The sequence below is a fragment of the Mixophyes fleayi genome, chromosome 4 (assembly GCF_038048845.1).
Source record: "Mixophyes fleayi isolate aMixFle1 chromosome 4, aMixFle1.hap1, whole genome shotgun sequence".
NCBI classification, from domain to species: Eukaryota; Metazoa; Chordata; class Amphibia; order Anura; family Limnodynastidae; genus Mixophyes; species Mixophyes fleayi.
In genome coordinates, this window is record NC_134405.1 from 275,584,381 (window position 1) to 275,608,651 (window position 24,271).

A 24,271-nucleotide genomic window follows, 5' to 3' on the forward strand; every position below is an offset into this window, starting at 1 on the left:
TTTGGTATTGGCTGTGCTGTACTGTACTTTATCATGATATAATAATGTATTGAATTGTTGACTATTTACATCTGTTAAAAATAAATCACTTTGTGCTTTGGACACACATTCAATTGATTGGGCAATGCTTTTTTAAAACGATAGAATTACTTTAATAATATGGGGGCTCGTGAGTTAGGAGTTACGTTACCGGCAGGTATGCAACGCTTACGATATTCGGTTCCTCAACAAAGGGTGGATTGACGGACGCGTCGCATAAAGCAGGAAAGAACGTAATGCGTCTAATACCTGTGGTTCACTGTGTGTTGCGAAACCGATTGTCCGTTGTTGCATAGACTGAAGGAACGCTAATTAGAATCTAGGGACAAGAAAGAAAAAAATGTTTCTTTTTATTGTCGTTTTAATGGTTTAAAGTGTATTGCATTGCTTTGCGTATGTGTACTTCCTGCTGTGCGTACGCAAACTTCCGGTAGATTTGCCACGTGGTTGAACAATTGTTTTGATAGTTATTATATGCATAGTATAATTACTTGTGAAAGCCTCTGAGACATTATTACGGTTGTTGGGAACTTTCAATTTTCTGCGCAGAAAAGGTGTATAGTGTGCGATTTTGTAACGTAGATACACTGTTTATTGTTGAGGTGCTCAGTTGCTGTCTGACGAGGCGGATTGCCCAACTGAAGGACGGTATACAGGGCAGGTATACCGAATGCGAAAACCGGGTTTTCGCAAAGCGCTACCAATAGATCGCAAGGTTTGCTAATAATTAGTATTGGTAGGCAGTGCGATCTGATCGCACCGTTAGTGCGAATTGGTGAAGCAGCTAAGAGGAATTATACTGGAAAGGCAGGTTGATTGTATTAACTTGCGCTGCCAGCGATAATAAACTCAGCAGATTTTTGTGGTTGAGCCAGGGCATCGAGGAGCTGATAGCCCTTGGGGCCCACAGTGATATTTCTGTATTAGGGATCCTCACCAGGGGCGAGAAAAGCGAGTGAACGCGGCTAAAGGAAATACGTTCACCGAGCATTATAGATCTCTAGCGGTGAGTATAGCGACAGAGTTGAAATTATTTAGTGGAAAGAACAGAGCATTGCGGTGTGTCTGTATTTCACATTTGGCCGGAAGGAACAGAGCATTGCGGTGTGTCTGTGTTCCGGGTAGAAAGTATATTGTGCAACATGGGTGCTAGGCATACACTAGAGATTGCCAATTTACTGCCTAAGGAAGGTCTTATTGAGTCAGCGAGATTTCTCATGTGTGCAAAATATGGTGCATACACAACTGTGTATTGTGACACGTGGGTCGAAATGACCAAAGATTGTGATAGGCCTTTCCCAACAACAGGGAGTTTTAATGCAGAGGTGCTAAATACCGTAAAAGATAAAGTACGGTTGATTAAGTCAACGAAAGTGAGAAATGCACATAATCATTGTTTAAAATCGTGGCAAATGGAAGGTAACACGTGGCAGAGCAGCGAACGCACAGCGGAAGTGAGTGTAAGGAAAAACACGTGTTCAGCGGAAGTAAGCGTACCGGAAACAAGCATTCCGGAAGTGTGCGTTGCAAAGCGTGGCGAACTGAGCGCAAACACGCCCCCGATAAATTCGGTTGGGGCGGGAAGTACAGCCAATACCAAAAATGTAAAAACTGTAACTAGTAAGTTGTATGTTGTTTTAACTAACGTTAAAAGTAATGTTTCAGGAAAAAGAAGAGGAACGGTCCCACCAGCAGGGGCAGCTGCTGAAAGTGGTGAGGATAATGAAAAGGTTAACACAGGGGGAGACATCCATTGTACTGCAGCAGCAATTTCAGCAACTAGTTTTAGTGATTTGGTAGACTTACATCCTGTCTGCGCAGCAGCAGTTCCCAATGGGAAAGCAGACAGGAATAGTGATGTTCCCTTAAAACATGTAGCAAAGCATGATCCATGCACTAGGTCTGAAACATTTTTAATTTTGTCTGATTTCCCTGATCCTAGGAAAGATTTGACCAAATGTCAGCAGTTTATTAGATATTATGGTAATGTGTATGAGCCAACTAATAACGATTGGCGAGTATTATTGAAGGCCTGTCTTCCTCTCAATACTGATATACAAAAGTTCATTAAGGATTGTATGTTGGAGGAGGATGAATCCTTAACCGAGGATGATAATCAGGACAATATTAGACATATAATCACACAGTTGGCTATATATTTCCCAGTGATAGTGGACTGGAGTAAAATTTTTAGTATCCAGCAAAAAGATAGTGAAAATGCAGCAGACTATTTTTGCAGAGCTTTGATAGCAATGGGCAAATATACTGGGGTACCAGACATAAAAGATAATTCATATTACAGAGAGGTTGCTGTTAAAGTTCTAATGGATGGCCTCAGGGAAAACTTGAAAAGAAGGGTGCAAACTTCATTACCATACTGGAAAGAAACCACTGTAAGTGCTCTCAGGGAGTCAGCTATAGAACATGATAAAAGTATAAATAAACAGAAAGAGACACTAAGTGATAGGATAATGATAGTAAGTATCCCAGCACTAGAGGGACTGCACACACGACCACCAGCATACAACCCACATAATAAGAAACATAGAAAAATCAGGTGTTTTAAGTGTAACGAAGAAGGCCATTTCGCAAGAGGTTGTAAAAAAAGAAGAGAAACAACATGAGTTGAGAAAGTGTTTTAGATGCACTAAAATGGGACACCAAGCACAGGACTGTACAATGACAAGAGCGGAAGCAAAGAGACTTGGCACACCTAAGGGGGAATCACATAGACATCCACAAAGGAGGCGTACACTTCTCTCAGAGGTTCCCCTTTAATTGATTGCACACTCTATAACAACTAATATTCTGGGGGAGAAATATAGCCGACTCTAGAGTTAATCTGTGGTGAGCATTAAGGTGCAAAATGTAGAAAGAAACTTATTTTTTTAAAAGTAATCTTTGTTGATTTTGTTTGTTCGTTTTATGTTGTCACATGTTTGTTTTCCTAAATCACTAGCCGACGGCAAAGAATAGAAATGTTTGTTTTGTTTGCTGTTTTAAGATAACTATCTTGTTTTTCTTTTCACAGATAGAGGGGACACAAAAGAAGTATAGACAAGTGTTTAAAAGGGGTGAGATAGAGAAATAGAAGAATTACTCTTGAAAGACTAATTAACAATAGACAATTGGAACACTCTTTTGTTTTAGGCTGCAGTGACTCATGATAATTTGTTTGGCTGAGAATCATTATCCAACAATGAAGTATGTTCATACTTTGCTCCAAAATATCGTTTTATGTATTTCAGAGAAAATGAGTCACTAAGAATACATTTTTACATTTCTCTATTATAAGTTAGAAAAGTCCGTTGAAAAGGTTTGTAGTCAATGAGATACCGAGTTCTTAATGAACAAATGATGGACGACACTGGATTGCACTGTTAAGAACCCCATGTCAAGTATGGGGAGGGGTCATAGTTAGCAAATGGCTAAGGGGAACAGTGGAATGAATACAGCCATTTCCCCATAGAGTCAGAGTCCAATCCAGCTGTTATTTTGTTGTAAAAATCTCCCTTTCTACATGTATGTTTGTATTCAAACCTTTGTATTCCCATCATTCATTGCTTTCCTATTTCTCATTCTTTACACAAACGCTAGTCTCTCTCTCTCTCTCCCGCTCCCTCTCTCTCTCTCTCCCTCTCTCTCTACCTCTCGCTCTCTCTCTCTACCTCTCTCTCTACCTCTCTCTCTACCTCTCTCTCCCTCTCTACCTCTCTCTCTCTCTCTCTACCTCTCTCTCTCTCTCTCTCTCTCTCTCTCTTTCTCTCTCTCTGCTCTGGTAGAGATAAAATCAGACACAGTCTCAACAATGGGGCTAAAACATATTTTTATGTTTTTACATAAGACAAATTCAGAGATACACACACTAGATTGACATAAGTTACAGAAACAGTCAGGGATTTTGTTTTCATGTGTATAGAAACTGCTGATTTTTTTTTAAGCAGAAGGTCCTGTTGTGGAAATACGATTCATGTTTTATAGATTGCATATCTGTTTTGTTTTTTTGTTTTAGTTCGTGCCTCCTGTACAAAAATGTGCCTTTTTATGGATGCACAAAGGGTGGAGACAGGAGATTGCTAGAGGATAGGCATACAGATATGCATCTCTGTGTAGAACATTGGAGTAGTATTTTTACCACAAGATACGACATAATGTGAAACCCTAGAAAATGTAGAGTTTTCATGTTTTTATAATTTTCACTGTTAGACAGGCATGTACGGGATACTGTTATATTTGAAGAAAGTGTTATAGAAAGAGACCCCTTAGCCTTTCCCACTTAGTCAAGTAGCTGAATATGAGGTACTGAGAATGACATGTGAGTTGGCAGAGGGAAAATCGATTGATATACATTGGTCTTTAGCATTTTTCTAGTCTAGAGGGCGATGTTGAGGTGACTGAGAAATCGTTTTATAGCAATACCAGCACATGATTAGGACACTACATAGAGGACTTTAGACAGTGACACAGTTACCAACTGGAGTAGCTGCTACTAAGGTCCACACTTACACGCACAACCATACAGGGCTGTCACACCAGGGAGAACATAGCTGTCAAATAGACAACAGGGTTTTATGTGACAGCTAACAAATCTATGTTTTGTTTGTTTTTCGTTGTATTGTTTTAGTTTTAAAAAGGTGAACACACACACACATGCACGCATACACATATTGGTTAATATAGGAAGATTTGTGTTACCTGAGGGATAAACTGTCTGGAAGGTGAAGAGATGTGGTGAGGAGTCTGGTGGACTCTGGAGAGACGGACAAGGTAGACTAATAGAGCCATCCCATATCCCTCCTGCTGATGGGTTTTCCTCCAGGTAAAACAAATGCACGTCATCCAATTACCACCATGCAGGATCCTCAAGTATACACAGGTGTACCAATGAAATATGTCTGGGTAGAGGTGTATTGAAATGTGTCTAATGTATTACTGTATCATACTCAAAACTTTTGTTATTCAATGTGATAGTCCTAGAGTTATAATAGATAATAGGGGTATTCATGTTATTGATAATAGATGTATAATGTATGAGTAGTGATAACAAATCACATACTTTCAGTTAGCCATAAACCAGTGTGAACATAAAGTAGTGGTACTCGGTAGAATGAGTTGAATAGAATAAGAGTTGGAACTTGATTGAAGTGCCACTAGTCCTTTCCCACTACCAAGAGATCACCCCTGGGCAGACTCCTAACCTGTCAGTTTTTGAAATGTTCTTGACCTCTCGTGAGATGAGATTGTAACTGGGAGGCTAGGTTAGACCTTGAGAGAAGGTAAATAGTGAGACAGCAACCGAGAACGTCCAAAACACTGTTTCCTGAAAGGTCACACTAACTGTCAGGATGTTGGATCAGGAGAGTAAGTTGTGGAGCAGCAATTTCTTAAACTTAGGTTATTTGCCAGACAGGTACCAGGTGTAGGCTACCAGCCTCACGGCTTCAAGGGAAGCAGAGACACACTGGGGCCCATACCACCCACTGCAGAGGGGCCAACACTCAGAGAAGGGTCCAAGGGCACTCATGAGTCTGTACTGGAAGGCCTTGAATGCAGTTAGTAGCACCTGAGCCAAAGGCTAAGACTGTTGTCCAGCATGAAGTTGTAGTTTTTCCTGTTTTGTGTTCTCTCATTTCATTTTCTTCTCAGGGCGGTTAATTCTTTCGATTATTAGCATGTGACAGAGACTGGTTCAGGTAATGATAAGGAGGTATTGGGGAGGAAGAAGTTAGTAGCATAATCAGTCCAGTCAATTACTCTATTCAATTCAGGGGTAAAGGAAAATTTAGAAACCTTGAAGCTTGGAGAAAGTGCGAGGGGCTATTGTCTGAGTAGCATTACGTCCGTAAGTACGGCGACCCCATAGTTAAAAAAGAGACACACCCAGCGATGCCAGTCCAGTAATATTCGGACTTGAGCAGGCATCCTTGAGAATGATTATCATTCTTGGGAGGGTAAGGTTTTAGACCAAACAAAGTGCTGGGCGTGCTCACGCGTGCTTCAGTGATTATATCAAGTAGGATTAGTTCTCTTTCCACTAAATATTCTTGAGGTACCCGAACTATGGGTGGGAGGTCACTAGGGGAAAAAGTAGGACACCTAGGTCCCTTAGTCTGAAGTCTCCCAATGCTTTACAAGCCGATCCCTGTTAAATCTGAGTATTGGGAGACTGGGAAGAACGAACAGACAATAGCCCGCCCACAAGTGTTGATGAAAAGAACTGGTGACATTATTAGATGTGTGTATATTAACGCAAGCTGAAGGAGATTGCATATGACATTATTGATAGACATAGGATGATGCTATTGATGAACATGAAGTGTTTAAATGTATTCTGAGCTTAAAGACATGCGTTGGACAGAAGAACCTGTTAAACTTGAAGAACTGTAGTAGAGTATTCTATATAGCTTCTGTATAGCTGATACATGTTCTACTGTACCTTGTACCTTTCCAAATAATGTATTAAGTGTTTTATTGCACCCTTGAAGGGCATACAAAAGGTTATCTCCAAGCTCCAGAAGTGTACGGTTTATAGTAAAAGAAGTCGTTTAGAGGACTAAGACTCTCTCTTATGATAACTTGTTTAGATCTACAAACAGCATGGACATACACCAAGGGGGATTTGTATTACATAACAATGAAACGTGGTACTGAGATCCTGCTTATAACATCTTTAAGGTGATAGTTTATTGTACTATCAAATGGTGGACTGTTGAAGTCGTATAATTGGATGAACGAAAGTATATTGGTTTAATATTGGTTTGCCGTGCGTATTGCGAAGCGTACGCCACGTGTTACGTGACGTGGTGCGTTCGCACGGTAAAATACGCACGCACACACTCGCATTACAACAGTTAGTTATTTATATCATTTCATATTGGTTCTGTTACACTGTAATTCAGGAGCAGATAGTATTCGGTTTATTATTAGTCTATATATATATATATATATATATATATATATATATATATAGTGATTATATGTACATTGTAGTGTTATTAAAGGTTTAGGTAATAGGAAAGGTGTCATGCCTGATATCATATTGAAGCCCTAATCATCAGCAGCTGTCCGGTGCAGTCGGCGAAGAGATCGCACATTGCATACTTTAGTTATTGATATTAGAGAATAAACCTCTGTATGATACTGGCTATGAAAAGGAGCAGACCCCCTGGAGAGAAGACCCCCACCTTTGGATTCCTTAGATTGAATCAACCTATTACCTGTCTGGCCTGGACCCACCCAACGTCTGGACCTATAGAAACAATCTACGTCATCTCTTTTGTTCACAATGAAACACTGACTGTATATATATTAGCTGCATCTCACTGGGGCCTCAGTCAACTCTGACACAATATTCTATACAGAATATTGTCCATCGGGTCCCGTGTTTGCACCGCGTGCGCAAGCGATTGCAATGGTATGTACTTATCTTTTGGTATTGGCTGTGCTGTACTGTACTTTATCATGATATAATAATGTATTGAATTGTTGACTATTTACATCTGTTAAAAATAAATCACTTTGTGCTTTGGACACACATTCAATTGATTGGGCAATGCTTATTTTAAAACGATAGAATTACTTTAATACTCCTGTGGTGCTGTAGCAACCGGCTGGTTGGCTAGCAGCGGTGTGCTCAGGTGAGTAGCGTACAAAGTACTGTATACTGCATTTATTTTGTCTGTGCGGCGAGTATTGTTTGTATTGCGGTATTTTGGGGTGTGCTACATAACTGTGTCCAGGGGCAAGATGTCAAGCCCCCATTAAAGGTAGGCTCTTGTTCCTGTGTTTTCCTGTGCTAACCCGTGCTGTGGGGGACAAGTGTAGTTACCAGCGTACACATAGTCAGGGGAGAACACACGTAGTTTTCCCGTCCCTTAGGTCCCTGGGGTCGCACTGGTTTTCCAGAGGGGGTGACTGAGTGAGTCGGTGGCAGTGCAGCACAGCTCAACGCAGTTCCAGGGGGTGTCCCATGGTTCAGGTTGAGAGTCCCAGTCCTCAGTTCCGTGCAGGTTACCTGGCGGTTCCGGAGTGGGATACGTGTTCGATACTTGGGTGCAAGCAGTCAGGCGGTTCAGTTCGATCGGCTGTTCCGGGCGGCAGTTTGTACGCAGGTCAGTGAGCCTCAGTCGGGCCTCGTGCAGCCGGTCCTTTGGATCCGTGGGTGACCCCATAGCAAGAAGGCAGCTTCTTGGTACGACCTGGGTGAGGGCCCTCCGGTTCAGTCCGTGAACACCGGCTGGTGTTCCCCGTAGTGTGTAGTGAGCAGTTCCGTTAGTGCACCACACCTAGTTAGTCATAGTTGTTTGACTTCGTTGCGTTGCCAACCAATAGAGTTTTGTTAGGGTCGGGTCGCTGTTGCAGTCAGTTTAGTTTTGTGGGTGCACACCTTTAGTCTCATCGTTAGCGCAGAGGGAGGCTGTGTGTTCTTGTCATCTGCAGGTGTCGGGAAGGTGCAGGAGAGCAGGATCGTAAGTGGGAGTGTCCCATGAGTATCACGCTCGATTCCCCTTTCGGTTCGGCCCTCACCGGCAGGTGTGCGAGGTATTTGAGGCGGGACAAGTGCCTTGTAGTCCCTCGTGCCTTGGCAAGAGCAAAGTGAGGAGGCGGCAAGTGAGCTTGGGCTGACCGTGTCCTCGTTCTTTGCCGTATTCTCGGACAGCCCTTACCTGGTAGGCACGGCCGTAATCTCTGTCTCTCTCTTAGAGGGACGTGGTTGGAGGTGACAAGGGTTGTGGCTGCGGATCTGCTGGGATCGGATCGCAGCTGGGATATCGGAGGCGGACTGGAGGTGACCATCTTTTACAAGGTAAGTTCTTTTAGGGTTGCGTCTGTCTTGTTTCCCCGCAGGGGGCGCTACAGCAGCCCGCAGTAAAGATGATCTCAAGATAAGTCAAAGTCAATGTCAGAGTACGAAAGAAGAAGCAGTAAAACTGAGGAATGAGAAGGAAAATCCACAGAAAGAACTTGATGCCAAAGATACAGATATACAAGAGAAAATTAAGATTATATCCCAGGTTGAAAATGTTGGAAAGCAATATAAGTCTCAATATGAAGAATTAAAGATTTAGCATAATAAGCTGGTTGCCGAAACCCTCCTAGCTCAGACAGCACTATTAGAAGAGTGAGCTTTTCAAACAGAAGTACAAGAGATAAGAGAGTCCCATGTCCAGGCTGAAATAGAGATATCTGCACTGGCAGACCAACAAGAGTCAATAAGTGGAAAAGAAAATGAAGATAAAGGTCAACTGGAGCAAACCCTAAAAATTCTAGCAGAGTTGTCCACAGTTCAAAAAAACTACAGTACGCTACTAAAGCTATTCAACACAATGACAGCAGAATACAAACTGTTAAGAATAACTGGGAGAGGTTTGCCTATGGCTTTGAGAATCCTTCCACTTGGGTTTCAAGAAAAGAAAAGCAGTCAAGTGAGCTAGGATTATCCAAGATTTTACCTGAGCCTCAAGTTACAAGAACTCAGGAAATCAATAATATGCTTCAAAAGGTACCGCAGACTATGATTGCTACCGACTTGCCTTAACAACAGTTAAAGGAGTTGAAAAGTCAGCCACGCCAGGAAGTTCCTGTCCTCGTATATGGCTCCATTGGAAGTGGTACAGACCAAGTATGTAGCAACGAAAGAAATGAAGAATACACCCCGCCAGCCTCTAGTTTAGAAACGGCAATCTCCAGTGGATTCTGGTAAGACTGTTCCAGGGGAAAAGGGTGGTGGGCGGTGGAATGAACTGAAATGTACAGAGACTGTAGGCTCAGAACCTGGAGATTGGCCAGTTATGCCAAGAAGGTTCCGGCCTCAGAAGAGATATGTCAGAAATGTGATTACCTGTTTTAGATGTGGTGGCTTAGGCCATATTGCTGCTAACTGTTCACGTACCTTTGAATGTATGCAATGTAATAATGCTTATGTACCTCATAAAAGGTCTTTATGTGCCTGTATTGCAGACCGACAAGCTAAGCCTAACAAATGAATGTGTGAAGTTTCTGTAGAAGGTAAAAGGGTAAAAGCACTGCTAGATTCAGACAGCATGGTTTTGCTTGTAAAAGCAGAGTTAATAAGTCCCTTAAAGCGTCAATGGAAAACTGTTGGCGTAATCTGCATACACGGGGATACACTGCGTTATGATTAGAGATGAGCGGGCTTGGATTCCACTAATCCGAGCCCACCCGAACAGTGCGGATCCGAATGGGATCCGAGCACTGTTCAGATATTTCCGGCGGGCAAAAAATTGAAAACGAGGCTCTGTCGTTCAAGTCTTGCGTCGAATCTCGCGAGGGGTGGGAGGGAGGGCCCAGAACAATTCCATCTTGTACCTCTTTTTTTGGCATTATGTGCTCAAGCTACCTCGGTGCAACCTTTTGGCCTAAAAACAATATTGTGAGGTGTTCAGAATAGACTGGAAATTAGTGGAAATGATTGTTATTGAATGCAATTGATGTTAATAATAGCGTAGGAGTGAAATAAAAAACCACAAAACTGTTTTTTAGCACTTTTTATGCTTTTTTTAAAAATAAATCAGACCCAAAACCTTTCATCGGATGTTTTGGCAAAACAAATCAGAACCCAAAACCTCAAGCTAATCAGAACCCAAAACCCTAAAAGTGGCCGGTGCACACCCTTAGTTATGATGCTACTGAGGTACAAGTAGAACCACAGTATAGTCATATGGTAGTCACTATGGGATTAGTTCCCGGTTCGAAATATGATGTGATATTGGGGAGAGATTGTTTCCACTTTTGGAAGCTGTGGGAAACCCAGTCGATTGCCAAAGTGAATAGCCCAGACCCACATGGTAATGTCACTTATACAGTGGTAGGGGGTCTGTTCCCCAAGTCAGAAGTGTCCCCTTTATCAAATGTGGTTGGTGAGTCAAGAAATGACAAGGGTAGCAATGGACTGCAGGCGAGTGTAAGTTCTATTGAGATGGGAAATGTTGTCAAGACTTCTAACAGTACACCTGCTGTTAAAGTAAAGAGAGATATTTGTGCCTCGGAGCAATTAAAAGACCCCACTCTAATAAAAGCCAGAGAGAGTGTGAAAATTATTAATGAGAAGCCAGTAGAACCTGGTAATAGATTGTTGTATCCTTACTTGGCAATAAACCAGGGGTTCAAAAAGAGGTCTGTGATTGTTGATCATCCTGCTCTGAGTGTCGGTGCCATGTTTCCACATCTCATTATAAAAATTTGCTGGCAACTACTCCAATTTCTCCACTGTCCATTGTTCCTTTGGGTGGGAAAGGATCTGTAACCAATACCCTCACGCTCAGTTTACAGCATAAAGCTAAACATTTTTGGAAAGAAATAGAGGAGCATTTAGGGTTACAAGTGTTCCACTTGTAGGTTGAAACAAGGGTGGATGTGTGACAGATTCACTGGAAGGAGGCTAAATGACAGAGGTATGTGTCCCAAGCTTCCAGCATTGTGTACGTTAAAACACCAGGGAGAAGGTGTAGATGTGTGGGAAAACCTTCCCACAGAGTGTTTCCATGTGATAACAAAACATGGTAAGGGTCCATGGTGTATTGTATGGAGAAAGAGAAGGGTGGGCTCTATACATAAGGCCCAGTCTGGGTCTTCTGATCTACCAGTCTCTAAACAGACTGGTCAAGAGATGCACCTGTGAGGTGCCTGTGAAAAAGCAGCTAGAATATGCACTGATTCTCTCAGACCTGGGAAGGAGGTGAGTTGCCTCCTAAATCACTCTGCTGTGGTGAGCAATAATATGTTGACTGTGTGTTTGAACACAATGTCCAACACCTGAGAGAGGGTCTTGCTAAAATTTATTAGCTAATAGCCAGACAGCTAGTATTTTGTTTGTGTTGTGTTTTGCAAGCTGGTGAATAAACTAGCTGTGGCTGTTAACCTGAAACTTCTGGACTTGTGTGGTTTACTGCTGCTGTTCATCGCATCTTCCCTTGGAGATAGTACCTATTTCCCTGATTATACTACACAAGTCATTTTGGACAATGCTATGCTTCCAACTTTGAGGCAACGATTTGTGGAAGGCCCTTTTTTATTACAACATGACTGTGCAACAATTGCACAAACAAGGACTACAAAGATATGGTTTGATGAGTTCGGTGTGGAAGAACTTGACTGGCCCACACAGATCCCTGACCTCAACCCCATCAAACACCTTTGGGAGGAACTGGAATGGAGATTGTGAGACAGGCACTACAGAATGAACAGGCACAAATTCCTACAGAATCACTCCAACATCTTGTGGAAAGCCTTCCAGGAAGAGTGGAAGCTGTTATTGCTGCAAAAGAGGGACCAACTTCATATTAAAATATATGTATTTGAATATAATGTCATTACAGTCCCTGTTGGTGTAATGGTCAAGCATCTGAATACTTTTGTCCATATAGTATATGTGTAAACGTGATATACATAAAGCACATTTTTCTATACTTGCAGGTAGCATTTCTCAAAATACCTAAACACATAGACAAATGCATACACATAAATGGAAAAACTCCTTGCATATATTAACAGAAACAACCACTTGTACAATGGACCTGATCCTGTGCAGGAAGGTACAGAAACCAGGGGAGAGCTGACAACTTTTGGCCTGGAGCAGCAAACACAAGCAAGTCACCATTCTCTTCTACCAGCGAACCACAATGGAAAAATGGGTATGCTTTGTCTAACGTGGGTGTGATTTTATATAGCCATTTATATATATGAAAACTATATTTGAAAAAAAGCTATAATCAAATACGCCTTCCAACCCTAGTAACATTCTACTGATTTCTATACAATACAGACATTCTAGTGAAAAATACACATATATACTGAGTAGAGCATTCTTGTAACTATGAGACAGTGCAGAAAATATTCTAGTGACGTCCATACAAAGAGCATTCTAATTTAATCACTGATACACAAAACAATGTTTTTCATTTAAAAGATCATTCTAGTGATCTCTATACAATACAGAGAACATTTTAGTGAACGATACACAATACAGAGAGCTTCTTAATACCCAATATACAATACAGAGAATATTCTAGTTACCTCTATACAATACAGAGAGTATTTTTACAACTGATATACAATATAGAAACCTCTATAAGAAAAACAGATTTTCAAATCTTTACTAGTGTTACAGTGCAGAATTGTCAAATCTCTGGCTATCACCATCCACTAATATGTATCTTAAGAGCTGTCTATTTGGTATGACAGCACACCAAGTAACTGTGCGGCACAGATGGCAGCTTGTCCTTAAACTAAAACTAAATTGGATATGACTGAGAAGCATTCTCTGACTGCCTCTTGGCAGGCAGCTGCAACCATGAACTGTGTGGCCTCAGGTAGGTCAGATCAAAATTTTACCAGCCACGACTTTTGCCATCCCTTGTATGGGTCACTGAACAATACAACGGTACTGGAAATTGTCCCCTTTTGAAAACTTTTAAACTTCCCTGTCTTCAATGAGTAACTGAATACAAAAGTAAAAGAAAGTCAAAAGTAATGGCTAACTGGAGTGTTTACATTTTGCCAAATGGTAATTCTAGTCCATTGTTGAGAATTTTTAATGTTTATTTTTGTTTGCCCAGACAATTTCAGAAAGATACTTTAGTTCCACTTTAAAAAATACAACTACCTGGAACAGAACTATTCATGTGGATATTCATCTTTGTCCCCCATTCATTCCAGTCCTTTGCTTCTTATTTGCTTATTAAAATTGATTGCATTAACCCCTCTCATAGTGGTGCCTATATATTCCTACAGGCCCCCACAAGTCCTGTGTGACAATTATATGTACAGGCTTTGCACATAAGAATAAAGTCACATGTGTATTGACACTGTTTTGTTACAGAAAAAATGTTTGTCTGTGTTTTACTGCCATTCCCCATCAGTCAAATAGCCTATGGATTATTTCCTCATTAGCCCCCCTGATTGTTGGAGAACAGATACACTGCAATATTTTACATACCTATTATTTCCTTAAATGTAGACTTTTCTGTATCCAGCAAAACAATTCCCTTTGTGATACAAGTTCTTAGTTCAAATAAACTATGTAAGGTAAGTGTGGTAACGTGAGGTTTACTCCATCTCTCGCCTCCATCTTCAGTTTTCTCTTCAAATTGAATCCACCTGTAAAAAAAAGAACATAACTTTCTTAGCATGGCACATTAATTATATAAAATGTGCTATGAAACAACAGATCAGCAAGGTCTGGCTGGCAAATATTACATCCAAAAATGCATACCCTTCTGTTATTCACACCTAGTGACAGAATTTGTGGTCCCCAGTACTAGGACCCAAAGAAGAGACACAAGGAACCATTGGGACAGGGGGCAATCGAAGTGTTCAGCAGTCAGGAGTGGGTATACATCCTGGGCCTGGGACAGAGGAGAGGTGGTCTAGGGAAACAGGTGTTAGGGAAGTGGGTTCATGACCGGCTTCCACGAGGGCTAAAGTACATTAAGCTTGAGGGACAGACAGAGAATATAAGGTAAATGTTGTGAAGAGAAAATAATAGTAAGCATAGAATAAGGAGCTGTCAAAGAGACAGAATAAACCACTTTTTCACACTTGCAGTTTAGTAAATATACCAATTAGTATCAGCACTTACCTTATTGGCCACCACAGAATCCGTTAGGGAGGGTCCCCAGTAAAGTAACCCAGGGAAGAGGCCCAATCCAGGCAGCCCATACAGGCTCAGACTTGACCACTGGGGTATCAGGGAAATCCCCGGAGGGCCCCACTACCTATGCCACTCCCCACAACCGACTCACTACACAAAGAGCAGAGCAGACGACACAGGCGCACCCCTACTGGAGATGGGAGACTGCTCGGTAACAAGGCTAAATGATTGTCACAGTGTATGATGCGTCACAGAGGAGTCGCTGAGGGGGGTGCAGTTCCCAGGTAGTACCTGCCATAACCTTTTATATTATATAAAAATAAGAGTAGGCATCCTTATTGTACATGAATAAGGTAGAGCAGCTATTTAGTAGTGCGACTGCTAGATCAGACCAAAGTATGTACAGAGCCCATATACAAGTTATTCATATGGAAAAATTTCTCCTCCACTGACCATCAGTTAGAAATTGGATTCTATTCCAACAAACCACAATGCAACCAGTCCTCAAAATAGCTAAAACATAAAACCGTGCATTGAAAATTCAGAACACCAGTGAAATATGCACAGAATCAAAGTAAAAGGTTAATCTATGCGGTGGTAATTGCTTCCACGATGACACCAAGAGGACCTGCAAGAAAATAACGATTTAATGAAAAAACTACATCAATATTGATGTTTTTTCATTGAATCGTTCTTTTCTTGTAGGTCTTATCGGTGTTGGATTTTTCGTCATCGTGCAGCCGTACCCAACCCAAGTAGTGGGACTGTGGGAACAATATGTGGAAGCACTTACAACCAGCATCTTTTATCACCATTTAATTAACGGCTATGTTTATCTTTTGCCAAAATTATCCAATTTCATTCTGTTTTGATTATGTTTTCTTTCGGGTTACATTGTACCGTATACAAAACTTATTTTACCATCTATGACAGTTAATCCACTCATTTTACCTTCAATATAGTTTGCACATATTTGCAGCCCCATCATGGATGATCTATTCCTTCATTATAGCAGGGCATCATTTTCCCATCCTGCCACTATTAGCAGCTGTTTTGTTTTTGGTGCATTATTATTATTATTATTACCATTTATTTATATAGCACCACTAATTCCGCAGCGCTGTTCAGAGAATTCACTCACATCAGTCCCTGCCCTATTGGGGCTTACAATCTAAATTCCCTAACACACAGACAGACACACACACACAGAGACAGACTGAGCATCTCATACACAGGCATATTAGGTGGTTTGTGGAAGAATATTATATTGAGTATTGTATGTTAAAATATTTGCAGGCAGTGTTCAGATACTGGTAGGATGTTGCTGGTTTTGTTTGCAGCCTTCCTGTGAAGCCCTCTATTCCTTTATATACTATATGTGCTGTGAAGTATCAGTGGCTTTATACAATGTGAGAAACTGTTGTGTAATGTTTGGAGGAGATGTCAGTGAAAATGTGACGCAGATATGTCATTAAGTTTTCAACATAGTGGTTAGGATTTCTGCCTCATAGTGCTGGGGTCATGAGTACAATTCCAAGCAGGGTCCCATCTGTGTGACATTTTTATGGTCTTTCTGTATTTCCCCAAGGGGGCAGTGGGTGGAAACTAGTGTCTTGGAAACAACCGGGTAGGGTTGGTGAATCGTGTTTTGGAGAGAACCGGGAGGAGGTAGCGGGGGTGATGCTGGAGGCTTGGAGAGCAGTTTGGATAGAAAGAACTTTCAGCCAATCAATAGTAAAAATGCATAATGAAATATAATTATTATATAACTATTTATAATAATTAAATTAACATTAAAACATGTATAACAAGGGCATGAGTCTTCTTTCCTTCCACCCTTTCTAGTATCTGACCATACTCCGTCTTGCAACTGACCACACACCCCCATGTCCCCATGTGCAACTGGCTACACCACTTCAGTGGGGCAATTGCATTTCACAGTGGCGCACACTCTATAACTTGGGCCCCTTCCACTGCATTCCATTGGAGGGCCCTTCATGCCCAGTTCAACACTAAGCCCATATAAAGGAAAGAAAGAAAGACTCTTTGGAGAAGGTTGTGCTGCTGGCAGCAGAGAGGCAGCATTGTGTATATTGAAGGGGCTGAGACCTACACTTGATGAAGTGTCAGAGCCCAAGTAAATGGAGTTGTTACCAGGGGCGGGCTGGGCTGGGGGGCAGGGGGGCATCGGGCCCCTTGGCCGCTCAGTCTGACAGCTATTTGTAGTGAACACTGCTGAGAGAGATGAATGTGCCTTAAAAATCCATTTTAAATTTCACTGTACTATTAACATAACCATGTCACTCAACTGTTGGAGGAGCTAGGAGAACATATGAGCTGAACATAACTGTTTTACTGTTTGCAAACCAAGTATTGTGGTGGAATGGAGAATGTGGCTTATAAATAATTGAGTTCTATTTAGTGATAGAGATGGTCTGGCACCCAACTTACTGTTAATTCGATTGCACTACATCACCAAACTACAAAACTTGCGTCTACACTTAACAGACATTACTGTAACACTCAAATGATAAAGGGCCTCTGGCCACTTAAAGCCTCACCCAAGAACTAGCCAAGGCAGAGAAATGAGCAAGTAAAAAAGTTTATTACCCACCTATGCACCCCAGGACATAACACACAAAGAAGGGGGTTACACATACATACATACATACATACATACATACATACATACATATCTCATATGCATATACCCATAGAAACACAAATGGATACATAAACAGACACACATTCACACACATTTATGGTTGTACAAAGAGCAATTTTCTATCATCTTTTCTTGAATGGCCTAAATGGATTCTTCCCAATCTTCCTGGGCCTTGATAAGTTCATTTTGTGAGTCAACAAGTTCTGTAGGTGATATATTCTGTCGCCCAGACCTTTAATATCATTGTAGCTTTCTTTTAGAGATGCATGTATATATGCTTTAATATCTTATCTTAGTGAGGAGAGGAGAATTTTCATTGTTTGCTGTATAAGAGGGCCATATGGGAGATATTTATTTTGCCAATGAAAGGGAGTTAAGAGAGGTTTATGATGGAGGGGTCTCCTTCTTTCTAGGAATCAGAGAGATTGCACCTTGGACTTTTGTGGTACATGGATTTAAGAATTGCCCCAGAGACTTTATTTTTACTAATTTTTACCACCTTGGAGGAAGTTAAAACAAGTTCCTTTGCAAGCCCTTTCAAATTTTCAGCAATAAGAATCGTAGTGCCTGTGCGATACTAAAGCATGCACAGGAGCTGAAGCAGCACGGACATTAGCGCCACCTCCTACAAGTAACAGCAGTATCGCTAATCCACGAACAGGACAATTTATTGTAAGTGATATAACTGAATGCTTTTATAAATTTCTTGATGCCGTCAGTAAAACACCATCTTAACCAAGACACATAACACAACTAACATTCAAGCGCTCATTATCAGAATACCAGAATTTCTATTTGAAACCCAGGTACCTGGTTAAAACAAACTATCTTCACACTGCTCTTTATCATTATCCCTGCATGAACTATTTATACATCACTGTTTTACACAAGTGGTTTCTTTTGTTTTTACTTGCAATCATTTTGTTTTAATCTGAAACTTTTGTTTAAGATGCAACATTGTTATGCATGTATAGACATTCTATATTTTTGTGCATATTTCATTAAAGACCTTCATTATACTTTTGACTATTTTCCTCTTTCCAAACGTGCTTGATAGATTCAGGTACAGAATACATTATGGTGCACAAGGGCTTTTTTCAACAATATACTGTTTTAACCCTTCAGCAATGATTACTCCTACAAAAATAAACCTAACAATGCAATTCTGTTTGTTTAACCTTGCAATAATACTGTAATACCCACTCTGGAACATTTAGGGCATTCCCCGAGTGACAGCAGGCAGAGGTCAGCTGGAGGGAAAAGATGAAACTGTAGTCCATAAAGGACTTGTGTTTCACACACTTAGGGGGCTGTGTTGTAATAACTGGAACTTGTTTACTGTGTCAGGTGTCATACATTTGTTTTTGTTTCGCAGACAATTCAGGTTCAGTGTATAATGTACTAGGTCATAAATGTTAAAAAATTCACAGCAGGTATTCAGATAAAAGGTATAGAAGATATTAAGGACTTCGTAGCACTGACTATGATAATTATATAGCTTTTAAAGAGAGTTAAATATATATAAATTCTAAAGAGATCCATATATCTGACTAAGATACTATTGTAATGAAAAATACATGGTTTAATTAATTAATTACTACAAAATGCTAAATAAGTACAGCTTTCTACAGTCCATATTCAGTATATGAAATGTATTGCAACACACTAATTATGTTACATATTTAGATAATTATTCTAAACATTCGGAAACTGTCTTTTTTTGTTTAAAAAAAAGACAATCTATAATTAAATGAGCACTAGAAACTGTGGGGAAGAGATCCCCATGCTGACAGAGGGGAGATTGCTGACAGCAGCATGGAGCATGAGAACCTGTGGGGGAGGGTCCCCAGCAAAGTAACCCAGGGAGAGTGCCCCAAATCAAGAAGCCCATTTAAAAGAGAGAGAGAGACCCTATGGAGATGGCATTGCTGCTGGGAGCAGAGAGCTCTGGGTAGTATTTAAAAGAAGACATTGGTGCCATCAGTGAGCACTGATCTATGGAAGAGTGGCATAAAGCCAAGCTCTGATGCTCTATAGAGAGCGAAGGAGAAAGGTACAGCCTGGCAGATCAGAGGAAGCACAAGGAGTCGGTCATTGGCAATGGTAAGCCCACATATTTATCTAAGCCCATACAAAAGAGAGAAAGAAAGACTCTTTGGAGAAGGTTGTGCTGCTGGGAGCAGAGAGGCAGCACTGTGTATATTGAAAGGGCTGAGAGCTACACTCTATGAGGTGTCAGAGCTCAAGCAAATGGAGTTGTTACCCCTGGAGAGGATGGAAGAGTTGCAGCTGACAGTGCACCCGAGAGAATGCCAGAGCCAAGTGTGTGATGTTACCCTGCAGAAGAGGGGTGAGTCTTGGCTGAGAGTGCACCAGAGATAGCGTCAGATCCAAGTGTGTGATATTACCTTGCAGAGGGGGAGTGAATTATGGCTGAGAGTTCACCAGAAACAGGGTGGGACTAGCTATCTGGCACTTCTGGCAAATGCCAGAAGGGCCGATGGCTAGATGGGGCGGTGTAGGGACCTAGCCTATTAATGGCTGCCCCCGACACTCACTGGATTCCAGGTGGCTGGTTCCTCACCAGGAACCAGCTACCTTTCTACATATGTCACACAGATTGCTGATCAGTTTTCTAATACTATGTGGCATAATATGACCTGGGGGCACTACAGTGTGGCATGATATGAACTTATGTCAAAGGCAAGTCTCTCATTGTTGACTATGTCCGGGGCCCAAAGAAGTTGCTGTGCCAGGGCCCAAAATTCCTCTTGTAGGCCCTGCCTGTGAGTCAAAGGGGTAGACGTCTCCAGGTAAATAATTTAAATGTTTCCTATCTAATCAAACTGATGGATCACATCCAATATCTCTCACCCACCTCCTCTATCCCCCTTAATTTATATACTGTGTTATTTAAAATGAATAGACAAGACGCATATTAGGTTACTGTAGTAAAACACATTTTCCTCTGACATTTTGCTGTAGATGAAAATACTTTTAATGCGGCTGTGTGGGTTCAGATGATCATTCAATAGTTATGTGTTTTCTGATATATTTGTTAGAGTTTTATTTTGTGTGGAATGATACATGAAAATTCTGACATTACTATTTAATTGAGGGAAAGGGTATCTGTTAATTATATGTGTGTAAGTATTCTGTTGCTGCTATTTTGTGGGACATTTGAAAAAAGCAGAACATTGGTTTCCTACATTAGTGCCTGTATAATTGGTGGTATTGCTATAGTATGTGGTGGCGACAATGTTGTAGTGTGTTTGGGAGTTAGTATTGCTAATAAGTAGGAGAGTTATTGCTGTAATGTGAGGGGTGATGCTGGTTGCTGTAATGTGGGGGGTGATGCTGGTTGCTGTAATGTGGGGCAATCATGTTGTACTGCACCAGCAACGTGCACTGCGCCAGCATCACCATGCAACGATATAATGCATGGAGCCCACAGCAGGTGGGCCTGTGTGCTTTAAATGCCATGGCTGATTTTAAGTACCAGTCCGGCCCTGACCAGAGATAATGTCAGAGCCAAGTGTGTGATATTACTCTGCAGAAGGCGGGTGAACTGCAGCTGAGAGTTACACAGAAAAGGTGTCACAGCTGCATGTGTGTGTGTGTGTGTGTGTTGATAATCTACACTGTGTAGAACTAGTAAGCCCAGAATAACCTAGTATATAATATGACAACTGTTACAAGTGTAACTGAATTTTTACTGTAATCGTAAGATCCATGCAATGACTCACGTGCTGGAAAATGTACATCAGTTAATTAAAAGCATTGTACAGCATGCGAGTTCTTGCATCGCCGCATTAACAGCCGCAATGACACTGTCGCAGTGGAAACTGACATCTTCCTGGGAGGCGGCAGGTTCAATCGTCGAAATGATTGCACTTCACTTTTTCCAACAGCCTTGAATGTCAGCGTGTCAGCCATCCGTGGTTCGGGATCCCGCAGTCGTGGTAAGTACTGTCGGGTTTTACCAAGCCGTAATTTAGTACCCAACCCGTAATACTGTTAAAACCTAACCCCTGCAATATGCTTTTCTCAATATAGGGTTTAGATTAACCCTATACTATCTGATATCTGGTCTACAACATACTGTTTATAGTAACTCTACCAGTCCTGTAATGAAGGCTGTTCTAGTAACTATCTTTCTATACTCTTTATCTTCCACACATGCTATCTCTCTCTTGCTCTCCCCTCACGTATGTAATCTCTTGCATTCACATGCCACCGTTACCTCTCCATCACGCCATGCTCTCTCACTCGTGTTCTCTGCTCAAAGACATGCTCTCACACACGTTATCTCACATGCTCGATCTAAGCTTTTATACATCTCTCTCTCCATGCTCATCACCATCCATGCAGTTGTCCAACACACTTACACAGACGCTCACATGCTCACTCTCGCTTCCTCTCCATACACATATGTACTCTTACGTGTTTGCTCTCTCTCTTATATACATATAGACAGGCGTTCCCTCAGAGGAAAGACTGATGCTATACCATACCTGCCTACTTTTTAAATCTGTACTCCGTGAGATCAGAGTACAGATCATGTGACAGAGGTTAGGAGGGGGCGTGACAACGTCATTACGTTATTACGCCCCTACTATAAAATACAGAAATTCAAGGTATTGAAAAGCCGGGGGTGGGGCTTAATCATACTTGCTGACTTTTACATAGTGAAGTCCGGGAGATCCCGGACAGCGGGTGTGGCTGGTGGGTGGGAGACGGTGTGGTGTAGTCAATCCCGGCATTTTGGCCCTGCCCCCTGAACGGGACCGTCATTTTGTCGCAGGGGGTGGGGCCAAAATGACGCGATTCATCGCGAATCATGTCATTTTGGCTAGCAAATTGAAGTATGCGGAACTCTCCTGGACATTCCGGGAGAGTTGGCAAGTATGGGCTTAATTACGCGATTAAGCCCCGACCCCCGCTATTCAATGCCGTTAATTTTGGCATTTTATAGGGTCCGGGATGTTTGCCTACTCTTCCCGGACTCCCCAAAATTCGAGAGCCTCCCAGAAATTCCAGGAGAGTAGGCAAGTATGTGCTATACATATGCAAACACGCGTTATTCGTATCTTCTGTCTTTCTTTCTAACAGCTAAATGGCAGATAATAAGACCAAGTATCATTCATCATCAGGACTTTTAACTACAAGAGGCAAAGTAGTAATTAATGGGACTAGACTAGTTTCTCACCTTTATCACTGTGCAGACATTTGAACATATATGCACAGACTTTGTATTTAACTCTTTTCATCACAGCACTGCATTACATGTGTCTTTTCAAAGTCACACATTTCACAATTACAAGTACGGGATAATTTTAACAACACCTGATAAAATTGATGTGTGTCACTTTCATAAAATATGTACTGTATATATATTTCTTGCTAGTTTAAAATCTATGAGAGGTGTATATATTCTCTGATACTACACTTCCTACCAGTGTGGATGTCACCATTCTTGTATTCATTATGCTCAACCCAATCTCTCCTTGTCATAAATTATTCATCATCATTCTCCCGTTGTCACATATGGGAGAAGGGGAGGCAAGCACTACTCTTGCACACAATTCGTAAAGCACCCTTGGTTTGAACCATTTTAATTTACACAAACTACTGTACCACCAACAGTGTTATTTTGCTGCCACACTACCTCCGGTAATGGTAGATGGGATCACCGCTGATGGCAGATGAGGCACAAGTCTCTCGAGGGCCGGTAACGAGGAGTCACATCACTAGGTGGACAGAGCTTTGCCACAGAACACCAGCTATAGCTGCATCAAGTGGGGATCTATCGTGAAAAACTCAGGTTTGCCACATCAAGGAGTTGTCACCTATCTTTGCAACCAGAATTTGGGAGGAAGAAGAAGGTCCCGGGTCTCCAGCGAGGGGGGTGCACAGCTAATGCCGCACGACACAAGTTTTGAACAGTCTTGGAGTGGTAAGAAAAATAGGAAAAGAACCCCATTATTTAGAATAGTCTCACAGCAGTCAGAAAATGGGAGGTACATGGTAGTTGCACACAAGAAGCCGAAAGATAGTGACCCCTTTAAGGGGGCTCTAGAGGTGACATCATCTTGATGCTCCATAAGAAAGAGCAGAGACAGAGGAAGGAGAGCTAATGAAGACAAAGTTCCAGACAAAAGAGTCCCCATATTTAAAGTGTGAAGGGAGTTCTCATATGTAAACACTCAATATGTTTTAAATGTTTTAATCCCAGAACAGCCTGGAAACATAAAACATAAAGTACTACTTGTTCCAATAGTAATAGAAATCTCCAATTTTTTTATGTAGAAAACAGTGTTCAGTTTATATTCTCAAAGATTGCAGCCTTTTCTATTTATAGTAAACATAAATGACATTGAAGCAAAGCCAGGTTTCTGAAACATACTTGTTTACAGTACTCACACACAAGCTACTTACTAGAACAACACAATAATAGCTATCATTGTTTGAAAATAAATACTGTTACTATATGGCAGCCTCTGTTTTACTAATACACAAGTCATTTGTTTTCTAAATGTCCAAAATGACACAATGCAGAAAGCTCTGTCATAGTAATATACCCCCTAAAGTAAGCCTGTAAGCAAGATATGTGCCTAGCCAAATCATTTAACTTTGGACTGATATCTATGTTTAGGCAAAGCCTAACTTCAAAAATACAATTTCTGCATGACTATGCGGGATCCATTAAAATAACATCTAGCTTAGACCATATCAAAACTTGAAAGACTGAGGAAACCCCTGCTCACAACCTTTCACAATAAAGTATCCTCAGCATTCTTGTAAGAAACCAAAGTACTTTGCCAGAACCATTACTGGCTAAAAACTGGGAAAATAAGGGTAATCATTGTTTAGACACTTACAAGCTGGAGTAAAGCACTCTTGCGCAACAAACAGAATTAACACACTTGAGTTTCCTGCTATTTGATAGGACTTGT

General features: G+C 41.3%; 1 protein-coding gene across 2 annotated transcripts in view; it reads right to left on the reverse strand.

Moving 5' to 3' along the window:
- Window positions 1–24,271, reverse strand: part of LOC142152768 (electrogenic sodium bicarbonate cotransporter 1-like) — a 351,181-nt gene that overhangs the window by 293,271 nt on the left and 33,639 nt on the right. For both annotated transcript variants that reach the window (XM_075209752.1, XM_075209753.1), the window contains exon 2: window positions 13,997–14,157. In XM_075209752.1, the coding sequence (XP_075065853.1) occupies window positions 13,997–14,157 (161 nt within the window). The remainder of the gene's footprint in view (window positions 1–13,996; window positions 14,158–24,271) is intronic.